Genomic DNA, 13,488 nt, shown 5'->3' with positions numbered 1-13,488 from the left:
GGTGCTGATAGCCCGCAGTATGAGTGACTCCTCCACCACCACCACCTTCCCCTTCATGCAGTTGGCGATATATGATGAATCACAACACCCTTTCAAGAGACGGTTGAAGAGATGTACATGATGCGAATGTTGACCGCTTTGGGTCATTACTAAAAGAGGTAGGTGTGTTTTGAGGTACCAGGTAGGGCTATCGTGTCAGATCCATGACCTATCTAGATGACGTGTTCTTGATTCTCTTGGGGAAGGGTACATGTACAACTCTACGGATTATTATAATATATATGCAGACTATGTACAACTTCGAATACGGAAGTTGTCGATTTTCAAGTAATGGCAGGTTGGATGGTAGAAACGATGTTGGGTTGTTTTGAGGCTGTATTGTAGGTTGTCTTCTTTGAGGTACGAGAGGCCATCATGATGTGAGACTGTATGAAATGTCCCTGTTCCTCTTCAAAATCGTTCAAGCGGCTGGCAAACAAACCCAGCAACCGAAAGACAGTTGAATGCACTTTTTCAAGGGTGTTGAAGACGCCAATCGGATACTTCTATTATGTCGTTGTGACGGATCATTGTTTTTATCATGGTTATCGGACCCCGAAATTCGAGATCGAGATAAGCGAAGAACAAGACAAAACAAAACAAAACAAAACAAGACAAGACAAAACCAAAAAGAAAAATGGAAAAAGAAAAAGAAAAAAAAAAGGGGGGGAGGGGGGGTTCGTAAGCTTTGTAAGTCATTCGCCGACTCGGCACCGATAAGCCTCTGTTAAGTACACTACTAACTAGTGTAGGTACACACGGGCTACGGGCCAGAGATACACCAGGGCCGAGCCGTTCGAAAACATCATCACACTCTTGACAGGCTACACCAAGTAGCGTCGGCCGCCGTCGTTAGTTCCCCTGATGCGGCTGTTGTCGGTCTACAACTTCTGTTTGCTTTGTTAAATTCTTCGACTTGTACTTCTCAACATGTTACAAAGTCAAATGTGGTCAGGCTATCCAAGCCGCGCTGTTGACATGTGGAGGTATGCACTGCGGTAGAAAACGGCAACATGTGCATATGTGAAAAGTGCAGGTGACAGACAGTTGAGCAATCGTGGCAGGCAAGGAGATCAGGATCTTCGCATGCGTCATAAGTAGGTAGATGCACGCTGTGCATGACGGGTGCTCGAGCCAGATTTCGATGGGAGTCTTGAGAGTTGTTGGAATTGGGATTGCGAAATGTACTAGCGATTCATGAACAGATGTGATGTTGCCAGTCACTTTGGGGTTTGACTGATGATAGGTAGAGGTACTTTTTCATTTACACTACAACGACTGGAAAAGATATAAGCTTATCTTGCTACCCGTGCAACACGGCGATCACGGCTCCGAGTGACAAACGTAACGTGCAGTTCATGACCGCCTCACTGCAGTGATGCCTGGAGCTGGGGCATCATCACTCCACATCATAAGCGAGCTTCGCATCGGCATCCGGAGCGGTGCCGATTCTCGTCTGTTCAAACAAAGGATTTTTATAGAGTCCGGGGAGCTGTTGCGCTAGTGATACCGCTTCTTTCTTCAAGTATCTGAATGACTCGACGGGCTGGTGGTGTATTTGTTAATCAAAGCGGTGTCAGCTCGCTAAATGGTGAAGCACAGTCACTTGAAGCCCTTGATAAAACAAAGACGGTTGCGGTTGCAGGTAGCCTACGTATGTACATCTCTTCCTGCCGTGCAGACTGTCGTGTTGTGAGCCGTTTTATCCGGATTTACGAGGAACAGTTGGTCCTCGACCTCTAGTGTAGATCCATTCGGGAAGCTAATAAGACTTCGGCGTTAAGGAGACCGCGATAGAAATGCAAGTGTCAAAACACAAAGCTGTCAAAGTTCGGTGTAGTCACACCCGCATAATCAAGGAGGCAGTGGGAGGCTAGTACCTAGCCTAAAGTGACTAATTGGGCAGGTCGATAGGGTCGATGTGTGATACATACTGGGGAAAAGACAGATGTGTCACCCAAGTGAAATAAAGTCAAGATCAGGCGGGGTGCTGAGACAACCCCTAATATGTATGTACATATATATGTACGAGGTATGTAGGGCTGGCCAAGGACGGTCAGGGCAACTGCAACTGCTTCTGTGGTGCTTCTAGTGTACATGTACGCGTACACTACTGTAGCGCAAAGATATCAACGTGGACAACCGTGGACTTTTGATGCAGCGCCAAGCACGGCAACGGGGTGGACGAGGGGCGTTGCCTGCATCGGCAAGTCGGGGCCGGTCACCTGCTGATTAAACAAGAGACGAAAACGGTTTGGAGGCGTCATCGGCAGCGGGGCGTCTTCGACCCCGAACCCCGACTCCCTCTCGTGTTTTCTTGTATGTAGTGTACATAACTCGGATGTTGAAGCCGCGGTCCTGGGGATCGGTGACGGCGGTGGGGAACTGACTTCTCAAGCATTTTTCCTCAAGTCCACTTTTCGAAGAAAAGAAGGATGGAGAGAACTGAAGGCGATGGACCAAGTGGGCATTCTCGGCGTTCCATCACAAAAAGGAACAAAAAGATACGGCGAAATGTACACAACACGGAAGGAAGGCGCCAACACGCACCGAGCATCAGATCCGCTTTCTGAGTGTTGATTCGAAGTGGAAGTGGTACCTATCCCTCCACCTCATTTTTCACTGTTCCATTCCCGCCCTTTTGCTCTTTCCCTTTTGATTTGGCCTCTTATCTCTTTGCGTAATATTTCAAGTTGTGTCATCCTTCTTCGAGTGTGGGAGCCTTATTTTCTGCTTTTCTCCCTTTTTCTTCCCACTACTCTTCCATCCCAAGGTTGACCCCAAGGTTTGGCATCCAACTGAACGGAAGTCAACTAGACTTATACACCATAGGTCGGGAGATCGCATTTACAGCTTGATCCTCGCCCCAAACCTGGCTTCCTCCCTCACAAGCCAGCACCCTTCACCTTATTTTTTAATATACTCCAAGCCCAACCATTCACTTTCTTCAGTAGATGTGTTGCTCCACCTCGTTTGCTTATTATTATATCGCATCTACTGCAATCTGAACGGCACAAGACCTTCAACTCAGTCAAGCAACGGCACCTCTGACCCCAACCTAGCGTCCGTGTCCTGCTGTCTTGCCTGCGGCCTGCGACCTGCCAACCGCCTGGGGCAACCATCACCCCTTTGCGCATAATGACAACAACCAACGAATAATATTTTATTCTTTTTGTATAGCTGTCCCAAAATCACGACAGACTACGTTATTTAACAGGTACAAGACCATCGCCTTTCAGCGAGGCTTCTCTATAAGCCCGGCTGCCAAGACGGCGCTCTCTCTACAACATCAACATGGCCGAATTCCCAGACGGAAAAGAAAAGGAGATCAGCCTCCCGAACCCCGTAGCCGACCAGAGACATCGAGACGATGAGATCGAGGAAGCACACAGGAGCGATGAAGACGTCGAAAAAATTGCCATAGGCTCGTCGGTTGTGGAGGAGAACGATGAGAAGAGGGCCGAGCTGAACCGGATGAGGACCAATGCCACCAACACCAGCGTGACCACGGCCGCTACCATCCACCCTCATGTCAAACCAAAGCCATGGTACAAACAGCCAAACCCACTAAGATGGGGGAAAATCGAACCAATCCCCGAGACGAGGAGGCCATCGCCAGAGTACAATGCCGGTTTCTTCAGATCGCTCTTCTTTAGTTGGATGGGTCCTTTGATGACGGTAAGTGAACCAGCACTCGAGAGGGTTATCTACACGCTGAAAACAAATAACTAACACACCTCTAGACGGGATACAAACGACAGCTGGAGCTCAACGACATCTACCAAGTCAACCCAGCCCGTTCTGTGGACCCCCTTACAGAAAGGATGCGAGAGTCCTATAAGCGGCGGGTGGAGAAGGGGGACAAGTATCCGTTGCTTTGGGCGATGCATGAAACCTTTTTCTGGGAATTTTGGATTGGTGGCATGTGTCAGCTTGCGGCCTCTATCCTTCAAGTCATGTCGCCCTTTACTCTTCGTTACCTCATCCAGTTTGCGACGAACGCCTGGGTTGCCACCCACTCTGGCGCACCACCGCCGGGTATCGGTTCCGGCCTGGGATTGGTCTTCGGTATCACGGCCATGCAAATCTTGCAGAGCTTGTGCATTAACCACTTCATCTACCGTGGTATGCTTATCGGAGGTATGGCTAGGGCCTCTCTAATCAGCTTAATCTACGAAAAGTCCATGGTCATCTCAGGTCGCGCCAAAGCGGGTGGCGCTGATGCGTCAGATGTTCCCGCTGCAAAGGCGGCTGCTGAGAAGGACGCAAAGAAGAAGAGCAAGAAGAAGGGCAAGAAGGGCCAGGCCGGTGTTGAAGGTGATGGTGCTGGCTGGGGTAACGGAAGAATTGTAAGTGCAAATGAACCGACTACAACTTGTTACTAGTGGCTAACAAGTTTGCAGATCAACTTGATGAGCGTCGATACTTACAGAGTCGACCAAGCCTCTGGTTTGTTCCATATCATTTGGACCGCCCCCGTCTCCATCATCATCACCCTGGTGCTGCTGCTTGTCAACTTGACCTACAGCGCGCTCGCCGGTTTTGCCTTGCTGATTATTGGTATCCCCGTTCTTACCAAGGCCATCAAGAGTCTCTTCGCCCGCAGAAAGGCCATCAACAAGATCACCGATCAGAGAGTTGGCCTGACCCAGGAAATCCTTCAGTCCGTCCGCTTCGTCAAGTTCTTTGGCTGGGAAAGCTCGTTTCTCAAGCGCCTGCAAGAGTTCCGTGATCGCGAGGTATCAGCTATTCAGGTGTTGCTGGCTCTTCGTAATGCGATCATGGCCATTAGTATTTCGCTTCCGATCTTCGCGTCCATGCTTGCCTTCATCACCTACTCTTTGACCAACCACGGGCTGGCGCCGGCCAAGGTCTTCTCGTCTCTTGCCCTTTTCAATGGTCTTAGAATGCCATTGAACATGCTTCCCCTGGTCATCGGTCAGGTGACGGATGCGTGGTCCTCTATCTCCCGTATCCAGGACTTTTTGCTTTCGGAGGAACGTGAGGATGAAGCTATCATCAAGCCCGATGCTCCTAATGCTATCGAAGTCCACGACGCCTCCTTCACCTGGGAAAGAACGCCAACTCAAGAGAACGAATCTACAGTGGGTGGGGCCGGTCCGAAATCGAAGCCTGAAAAGGGTGCCAAGGGAAAGCCCAAGGATGTCGAGGCGGCTACTCCTCCTTCCGGTGACGACTCGAGCACCTTGGTTGAAGAACAGGAACCGTTTAAGCTTCAGGATCTCAATTTTACCATTGGCAGGAACGAGTTGGTCGCCGTTATCGGTTCCGTCGGTAGTGGAAAAACTTCACTGCTCTCTGCCTTGGCTGGCGATATGCGCAAGACCAGCGGCGAGGTTGTTCTTGGCGCCCAAAGAGCTTTCTGCCCTCAGTACGCCTGGATTCAGAACGCGACTCTCAAGGACAACATTCTTTTTGGAAAGGAGATGGACCCTGAATGGTATCGCGATGTTATCAAGGCTTGCGCGTTGCAGCCGGATTTGGATATGCTTCCCAACAACGACTTGACCGAGATTGGTGAAAGAGGTATCACGATCTCTGGTGGCCAAAAGCAGAGACTCAACATTGCCCGTGCGATCTACTTTGATGCCGACATCGTTCTCATGGACGACCCCCTGAGTGCCGTTGATGCCCACGTGGGTCGCCATATCTTCGATAACGCTATTCTTGGTTTGCTCAAAGACAAGGCCCGTATTTTGGCGACTCATCAACTTTGGGTCCTCAACCGCTGCGACCGCATCATTTGGATGGACGGTGGTCGTATTCAAGCTGTGGATACTTTCGACAACCTCATGAGGGATTCCGAGGAGTTCAGACAGCTCCTAGAATCGACTGCCCAAGAAGAAAAGAAGGATGAAGCCGAAGCTCCTGCCGCAACCAGCGAGGAAGAAGCGCCCAAGAAGAAAAAGAAGGCCAAGGGTCTCATGCAGGCTGAGGAGCGTGCTGTGGCTAGCGTCCCATGGTCGGTTTATACGTCCTACGTCAAGGCCTCCGGCAGCTATCTCAACGCCCCCATTGTTCTCGTGCTCCTGGTTATCTCACAGGGATCCAACATCATGACTAGCTTGTGGCTTTCGTGGTGGACTTCTGACAAGTTTGGCCTGAGTTTGGGGCAATACATTGGTGCCTACGCTGGTCTCGGCGCGATGCAAGCTCTCCTCATGTTCGCATTCATGGTATCTCTATCGATGTTTGGTACTACGGCGAGTAAGAACATGTTGAGGCAGGCCACCTTCCGCGTGTTGCGCGCCCCCATGTCTTTCTTCGATACTACACCTCTCGGTCGCATCACCAACCGTTTCAGCCGTGATGTGGATGTCATGGACAACAACCTTACGGATGCTTTGCGCATGTACTTCTTCAGCATTGGAGCTATCATCTCGACGTTTGCTCTGATCATCGCATACTTCTACTACTTTGCCATCGCGCTCGTACCTCTCTTTACCTTGTTCCTCTTTGCTACTGGCTACTACCGCTCATCGGCCCGCGAGGTCAAACGCTTTGAGGCTGTCCTTCGTTCTACGGTGTTTGCCAAGTTCAACGAAGGTTTGTCTGGTGTTGCCTCCATCAGAGCCTATGGCCTCCAAAACCGGTTTGTGGAGGACATGAGGAAGGCAATCGACGATATGGACTCGGCGTACTTCCTGACTTATTCGAATCAGAGATGGCTATCGACCAGACTGGATATGATCGGTAACGCCTTGGTCTTCACCACGGGTATTCTCGTCGTCACCTCCCGTTTCTCAGTCAACCCCTCGATTGCCGGCTTGGTGTTGTCCTATATCTTGGCTATAGTGCAGATGATCCAGTTCACTGTCCGTCAGCTGGCTGAAGTCGAGAACGGCATGAACGCCGTCGAGCGTCTCTTGTATTATGGAACCCAGCTTGAGGAAGAGGCCCCATCCAAGACCATCGATGTCCGCCCCAGCTGGCCCGAGAAGGGTGAGATCATTTTTGACAACGTCGAAATGCGTTATCGTGCCGGTCTTCCTCTTGTCCTTCAGGGTCTTAATGTGCACATCCAGGGCGGCGAGCGTATTGGTATCGTCGGCCGGACTGGCGCAGGAAAGAGTTCTATTATGTCTACGCTCTTCCGTCTGGTTGAGATTTCCGGCGGTCATATCACCATCGATGGCATCGATATTTCCACGATTGGTCTCCAAGACCTGCGTTCCCGCTTGGCCATCATCCCTCAAGACCCGACCCTCTTCCGCGGTACCGTGCGCAGCAACCTCGATCCCTTCGGTGAGCATACCGACTTGGAGCTTTGGTCCGCCCTACGCCAAGCCGATCTCGTCCAAGATGATCAGGCCCCCACCACAACCGCCACCCCCAGCGCCAGCGGCAACGCCCTCGTTGTCGCCGAAGCTCCCGCTGCTTCCAACGGTAATTCCAACAACCGCATCAGTCTCGACTCGATCGTCGAAGAAGACGGTCTCAACTTCTCCCTCGGCCAGCGCCAGCTCATGGCCCTCGCCCGCGCCCTCGTGCGCGGCTCCCAAATTATCGTCTGCGACGAGGCCACTTCCAGCGTTGACATGGAGACGGACGACAAGATTCAGCGCACCATGGCCAGCGCGTTCCGCGGCAAGACGCTGCTGTGCATCGCGCATCGGTTGAGGACTATCATCAACTACGACCGGATTTGCGTGATGGATAAAGGACGTATTGCGGAGATTGGCACGCCCATGGAGCTGTTTGAGATGGAGGGAGGTATCTTTAGGGGAATGTGTGAGAGGAGTGGGATTAGAGCGGAGGATATCAGGTTGGCGAGGGAAATTGTGGATAATGATCGGGCTCTATAAAGTGTGTGCAAGTAAAAGGGGTGGTTGGTCAAAAAGAAAAGATGGGGGGTCTTTCTGTAGGGTGGATGAGATGAGAGATGATGAGTATGACAGATGAGATGATGGTTGGTTCTGATTGATGGCGGTTTATGATACCAAAACTCGAAGAGAAGATGGAGACGGATGGGGAGGAATGGAATGAAGAAAGGCAAAGCGATACTAAAAGCAAATGCCCTATAGAAGAAAAACAAGTACATACATAGTCTAAACACGTAATTACTTATGGTAGTAAGAAGTGGATCTCGGGATTTCGAGAATGTTCATCTTACATGCTTTGGGTACCTATAAGGATCAATATCGATCTCTTTGTTTATAAGAATTCAGCAAAGCACATACAGATACAGCACTACTCCCTTTTCCATTCCCTTGTAAGTTGCTTTGCATGCCTAGTAAATCCAACCTCCTCTTGATGTCTTGCTTGCCGCACTGCAAGATAAAAGCCTACGTAACACATGGGGCACATAATGACACTCTACCCATCCATTTTCAAGTCTCACAAAGTCAAGTTGTGAAACTCTAAGTAGTGCCTAGACTTCGAGAGACCTACCTACAGTACCTAAACTCGACAAACTTTTAGTTGGCTGGGACGCACTCTTGGTGGTCTCTTGGTGTCACAACCCATCTACACTGCCTACCTATGCCGAGAACGAAGCAGCCAGACTCACACAACCTCTGGTAATGTGATTTCAGCAAGTCAAGTCATTCTTTCAGCCTCGGTCATGTCGTAAGCTCAACCTCAGCATTTTTTTTTTCTTTTTCTTTGATCATGCCAGTCCCCAATTGACTGGCACATATATCTCCTGCATGTATATATGTTAAACAAAAAAAGTATGCAAACAGCAAACAGGAAAACGACCCATGGAAGGGGGGAGGGACGCTTAACTTGAGATACACATGTAAAACGAATCAGTCAGTGGGCCGGAGAGCTGCATAATCTTGCAGTGTCTTGCATTTTTCTGGTGGTAGGTGATCAAAGACACATCAAAGACACAAACACAAACAGAGGAAGAACAGACGGGACTGGAATGAAACAAACCGAAACGTACACTATTCAGTGACAGATCGATATTATGGCATGACATGTGGTGGAGAATCGACGGGGCAGAAGGAGCAATTATGGTAGTACACCAACCAAGGGGAGGACTATAAAGGCTGTCTGTTGGCGAGGACCATATCAAGGCAACAGCAGGCAGGCAGGCAAGAACGAAATGCAGGAGACGTGATATTATCTCAACTACCTAATAGGTATTTCCAGCAATCCCAGGATATGCAAGTCATTATCGCTATGCCTACCTATGCTACTGCAGTGCTCACTTATGCAATGCACGACGAGTTAACAGACAGGAAGCCACATGTACAGACAACAGTAAGTAAAACGCTGTTAGACCCTTTCAATCCGAAAGAAAATGTTCGCGAAAATCACAATGAACAAAAAGTGGTATTCGACGATACATATGCACTTTAAGGCCGAAGTGAATAAAAGAGGTAAGTTAAGGTAAGTGTAGTGATGATGGTGATGGTGATGGCGATGGTCATGATAATGATAATAATGATAATGATTAGTACTCTCAAACCCCAAACTATAACAAGACCCGAACCAATGAACTCCTCTGATCAATTGAATGCCTCCCCAAATGTTGAAGGAAATTTAGTTTTTGTATTAGGTGCACAGCGCTATCACCGCGCGATATCGGGCTCGGGGCTGTTTTGACGCGATGTCCCTGGAGTTCTCCAACGTAATTGCCTCCCATGGTCTTCTGGTTGTTCCAAATCCCAACCAACTTAATACCTCCCACTGTGCCTAGGATCATGATGACCCCCGTGATAGCCCGGGTTATTGTATCCCCCCGGAGGAGGGAACGCCTGCGGGTTATCGCCCAGCAAATCATCCAAGAACGCGCTCGGTGCGCGCCCACTCTCTGGTCTGTTCAACTGGTTGACCGAGCTACTGCTAAAACCTCTGGACGGTGACGTCCTCGTCGTCGTACCCATTACCGGTCCAACATTCGGCGACTCGGGCGGCGTCTGTCCCATCATGCTACCACCACTAGGCCGTCTTGACATCGGGCGGAGGTTCGACATGCTGATCGAGTTACCGTGACTGTGACCCATAGGAGCAGCGGCCGAAGAAGCGTAGAATCCGGAGGGAAGGAAGGTCGAGTGGCGGTTGTTGGCCATGGTGCTGTTGCGGTCTCCCGGTTGCGCAGTCGGCGAGAAGAACAGCTGGCTTTGGCTGGGGGTACCGGCGGCGGGCGCCGGGCCGCGCGACTTGCGGTTGCTGGCGAGGCCGGTGTTGCTACCGCCGACGAGCGAGGGGTTCGAGTTGAGATCTGAATACTTGTAGAACTTGGGCGGGGACGGGAAGCCCTTGTCGTCGCCGAGGTTCTGGGCCATAGCAGCGCGCTCGACGGAACGGTGGAGGAGACAGGCAATGACGGTTCGCCAGATGACAATAGCCAGACCAAAGGCGCCGAGGATGGCGCCGACGCAGATGAAGACGGTGCCGTCGGGGAGCGACGAGTGTTTCATGAAGGGCGCATTTTGTGTAGGAGGAACGGTCGGCGCGGGATAATCCGGGATACCAATTTTGGTGAGAGTTGGAAGACCGGTTAGGAGTGTAGGTGGTCCCGTCGCTGCATCTGTGTTCCCAATCGTCAATGGGGGGACAGTCTCAGTTCCGGTCGAAGTAGGCGAGGTTTCGGATGCCGTAGGAGTGATGGTCACTTTTGATGTGCTAGCCGAGCTAGGAGAGATAGATGTCGACGACGATGGTTGTTGCGCCAATACACCAGTCGATAGCAGGGAAGAGGCAAAGAGGGCTGAAAGAAGCAAGGAGCGCTTCAGCGACAGTGATGGCGACAACATGGTGGTCGCTATGGCTATGTCCCGTCGGGGTCGGGGACGTCTAAAGAAGGGGTTTGACCAAGAGGACCGAGAAACGGGAATTGGTCCCTATATCCACCAAGGTATGATGCAGAGTAAGCTAGATCGACGACGGGCTGCAGCCACGATCCGGAGCTATCGATGTGAGGGTGGTGAGTGGCCGAAAATCGGGAACTCGTGGTTACTCAAGAGCGTCGTGCCGTGATAAATCTTGAGAAGAAAAAAAACGACAGTAGAATCAGGCACTTGCTGAGAGCATCAGAGTCTGGTCTGAGTGGATGAATGAGATTCACTGTCAACGAGTGTTGCAAACTTGACCAAATCAGGTCATGGCCGTCTTTGAGGGGAGATTGACCAAGAGATGCATGGATGGAGTCAACGGGGTCCAGAGAGTGAAAAGGTTGAATGAGTGGTGGCAGGGAAAAGGAGAGGGAAGAAGTTGGAAGGCGCCCACGGGGACCAATTGACTGAGACCCCTTCTTGCCCGCCCGCCTTTGTGTTGGTCCCCGATTTCTCCATTCCTTACCTAGACTAGTTCGGCGCTGCTCCCCCAGACTAACCTGACCCAAGGGAACCACTCAGGTGACCACTCACACACACTCAGCCACTCCCTGCCAGGGCAGTCGTGATTCTGGGAAACATTTGCGCCGCGGCGTCCTCAGCTCAGGGCAACGTAACGTCAACTCTCAGCCCTTAGTGCTCAGCTTCGTACACTCTGGTAATCCGTCGTGAAAAACGGCTGGGCTTTGGGACCTGCACGGGCGGTATGCTGGGACATGATTCGACACGCATGGATAATGTCTGGCATGGCATCCTTCGAGGGCGAAGAGCCAGGCCTTCATTCCATCGTATAAAATGCTGGCTGCAGAAACGGCCCTTGCAGCACGTCATTCAAGTCAGTGTGTAAGTAGCGCCTGCAAGAAGGGTTTTGCTAAGACAAGTGAAGACACTACTATTTCAAACCCTGGTTTTGCCCTCTGACTGAAAGGCCGATCCGAGTTCCCCCTCATCTGAACAAAATCGTACACTAATCCTTGAAAAAGAAAAGTAAAGATGTCTCTGCTGCTTCCACTTGAGGCTCAATGTTTCACAGCTGCACGGTTGACGACATGACGTCCGGCCCTTCCTTTCTTGGGTCAAAACATGCAGCAGTCGCGCCGTGTGCTTGGTCGCTATCTGCACAGTGCTCATCTGTCCAGAGCAGTCCCTCCAGCGGCGGCTGCAGTGACCTCAACGCCTGAAGCCCAATACTATGTACAATTTTAGCGCCCTGCTGACCAGCACGCCGGAGCACTGCAGTGGGAGAGTAGCTTCCCGCTACCCAAGCTGCCATCTGTGGCCAGCTGCTGATATGGCCTGTGCTTTTCCTGTTTTGCGGTGCTCAGACTCGGTTGCCACTTGTCTGTAGCTCCAAGTTGGCTGCTTGGCAAACCACCGAATCACACTGCAAGTGTACCTGTCGGATGGTTGCTCTCAGTGTGGTCCAAATTTTTATACGAACCATCAATCGCCTTCACCACCAAATCAACTATCACGACTTGCGGCCGCCCGAATTTCCGACGAGCCGCCAATTTATCTTGACTGCCAAATCTAGCACAACAGCGGTCGATACCCCTACTTCACATCAGAACTTTTCCACTTCGATCAATCGTTGAGATCTCGTCAAGATGGGTGTTGCTAAACGGACAAGAAAATTCGCTACGGCACGTGACTTCCTTAATCCCCCTTCTCATCTCACTTTTCACACTCACCACCATCGATTGACCTCAACCCCCTTGGGGTGATGGCCAATATGTGTGTGTATGATGAAAATGACAATGTATGATACATATTGTTATAAAAACATACTTATTAACACACTCAATAGGTCAAGCGCATGATCGGCAAGAACGATGAGCGCCGCAAGACCGAGGTCCAGAAGAAGCAAGAGTTGGAGTTGCAAAAGAAGAAGGAGGCCGCCGTCCGAGAGATCCCCCAGATGCCTTCGTCCATGTTCTTCCAGCACAACGAGGCCCTTGTGCCTCCCTACAACGTCCTCGTCGATACCAACTTCCTCTCCCGAACCGTCGGCGCCAAGCTCCCCCTCATGGAGTCCGCCATGGACTGCCTCTTTGCTTCGGTCAACATCATCATCACATCATGCGTCATGGCCGAGTTGGAGAAGCTCGGTCCCAAGTACCGCGTTGCCCTGATGATTGCCCGTGACGAGCGGTGGACCCGTCTCACTTGCGACCACAAGGGAACGTACGCCGATGACTGCATTGTCGAGCGTATCCAGAAGCACAGGATATACATCGTTGCTAGTATGTGTTCCTTCTCTTTCTGCTTTTCTCCACTTACCCGGTCCCACCACTTGTCGAGCGTGTGTATGTATGTAAGTATGTATGCTAACTTTGGAAAACACAGCCAACGATAGAGACTTGAAGAGGAGAATCCGCAAGGTCCCTGGTGTGCCCATCATGTCTTGCGGCAAGGGCAAGTACGCCATCGAGAGACTCCCTGGTGCTCCTGCCTCGTAAGGTGGTGGTTGACCGACTAGGGGTAGGCATCGAAACTGCGCAGCTGCCACCACAACGCTTTGTCATGTACCAACAGTGTGTTCAAGTGCGGGACTACAAGCGTCAAGAGGGAAACTAATCACGGCACCCACACGACGCCGTATAGTACTTATCAATACGTGAGGGAAAGCAGCGTCTCTGGC

General features: G+C 51.0%; 3 protein-coding genes across 3 annotated transcripts; 2 read left to right on the top strand and 1 right to left on the bottom strand.

Annotated features, from left to right (window-relative positions):
- The first annotated feature begins 3,110 nt into the window (after positions 1–3,110).
- On the top strand, positions 3,111–8,227 carry B0T23DRAFT_34351 (P-loop containing nucleoside triphosphate hydrolase protein). Its single transcript, XM_062835923.1, has 3 exons — positions 3,111–3,717; positions 3,783–4,388; positions 4,443–8,227. The coding sequence occupies exons 1-3, from the start codon at positions 3,334–3,336 to the stop codon at positions 7,863–7,865; spliced, it is 4,413 nt and encodes a 1,470-aa protein (XP_062697710.1). The 5' UTR covers positions 3,111–3,333; the 3' UTR covers positions 7,866–8,227.
- A 1,423-nt stretch (positions 8,228–9,650) lies between these two features.
- On the bottom strand, positions 9,651–11,041 carry B0T23DRAFT_34346 (uncharacterized protein). The gene has a single exon (XM_062835922.1). The coding sequence runs from the start codon at positions 10,767–10,769 to the stop codon at positions 9,687–9,689; it is 1,083 nt and encodes a 360-aa protein (XP_062697709.1). The 5' UTR covers positions 10,770–11,041; the 3' UTR covers positions 9,651–9,686.
- Positions 11,042–12,579: 1,538 nt separating this feature from the next.
- Positions 12,580–13,306, top strand: B0T23DRAFT_425460 (Fcf1-domain-containing protein; the record flags this gene model as incomplete). The annotated part of the gene is made up of 3 exons (XM_062839913.1): positions 12,580–12,585; positions 12,655–13,090; positions 13,194–13,306. 3 exons carry the CDS (start codon positions 12,580–12,582, stop codon positions 13,304–13,306), a joined length of 555 nt encoding a protein of 184 aa, XP_062697708.1.
- Positions 13,307–13,488: the final 182 nt, after the last annotated feature.

The sequence above is a fragment of the Neurospora hispaniola genome (assembly GCF_033458365.1).
Source record: "Neurospora hispaniola strain FGSC 10403 chromosome Unknown B0T23scaffold_1, whole genome shotgun sequence".
Lineage (NCBI taxonomy): Eukaryota > Fungi > Ascomycota > Sordariomycetes > Sordariales > Sordariaceae > Neurospora > Neurospora hispaniola.
This window is presented reverse-complemented; position numbering and strand designations above follow the sequence as displayed.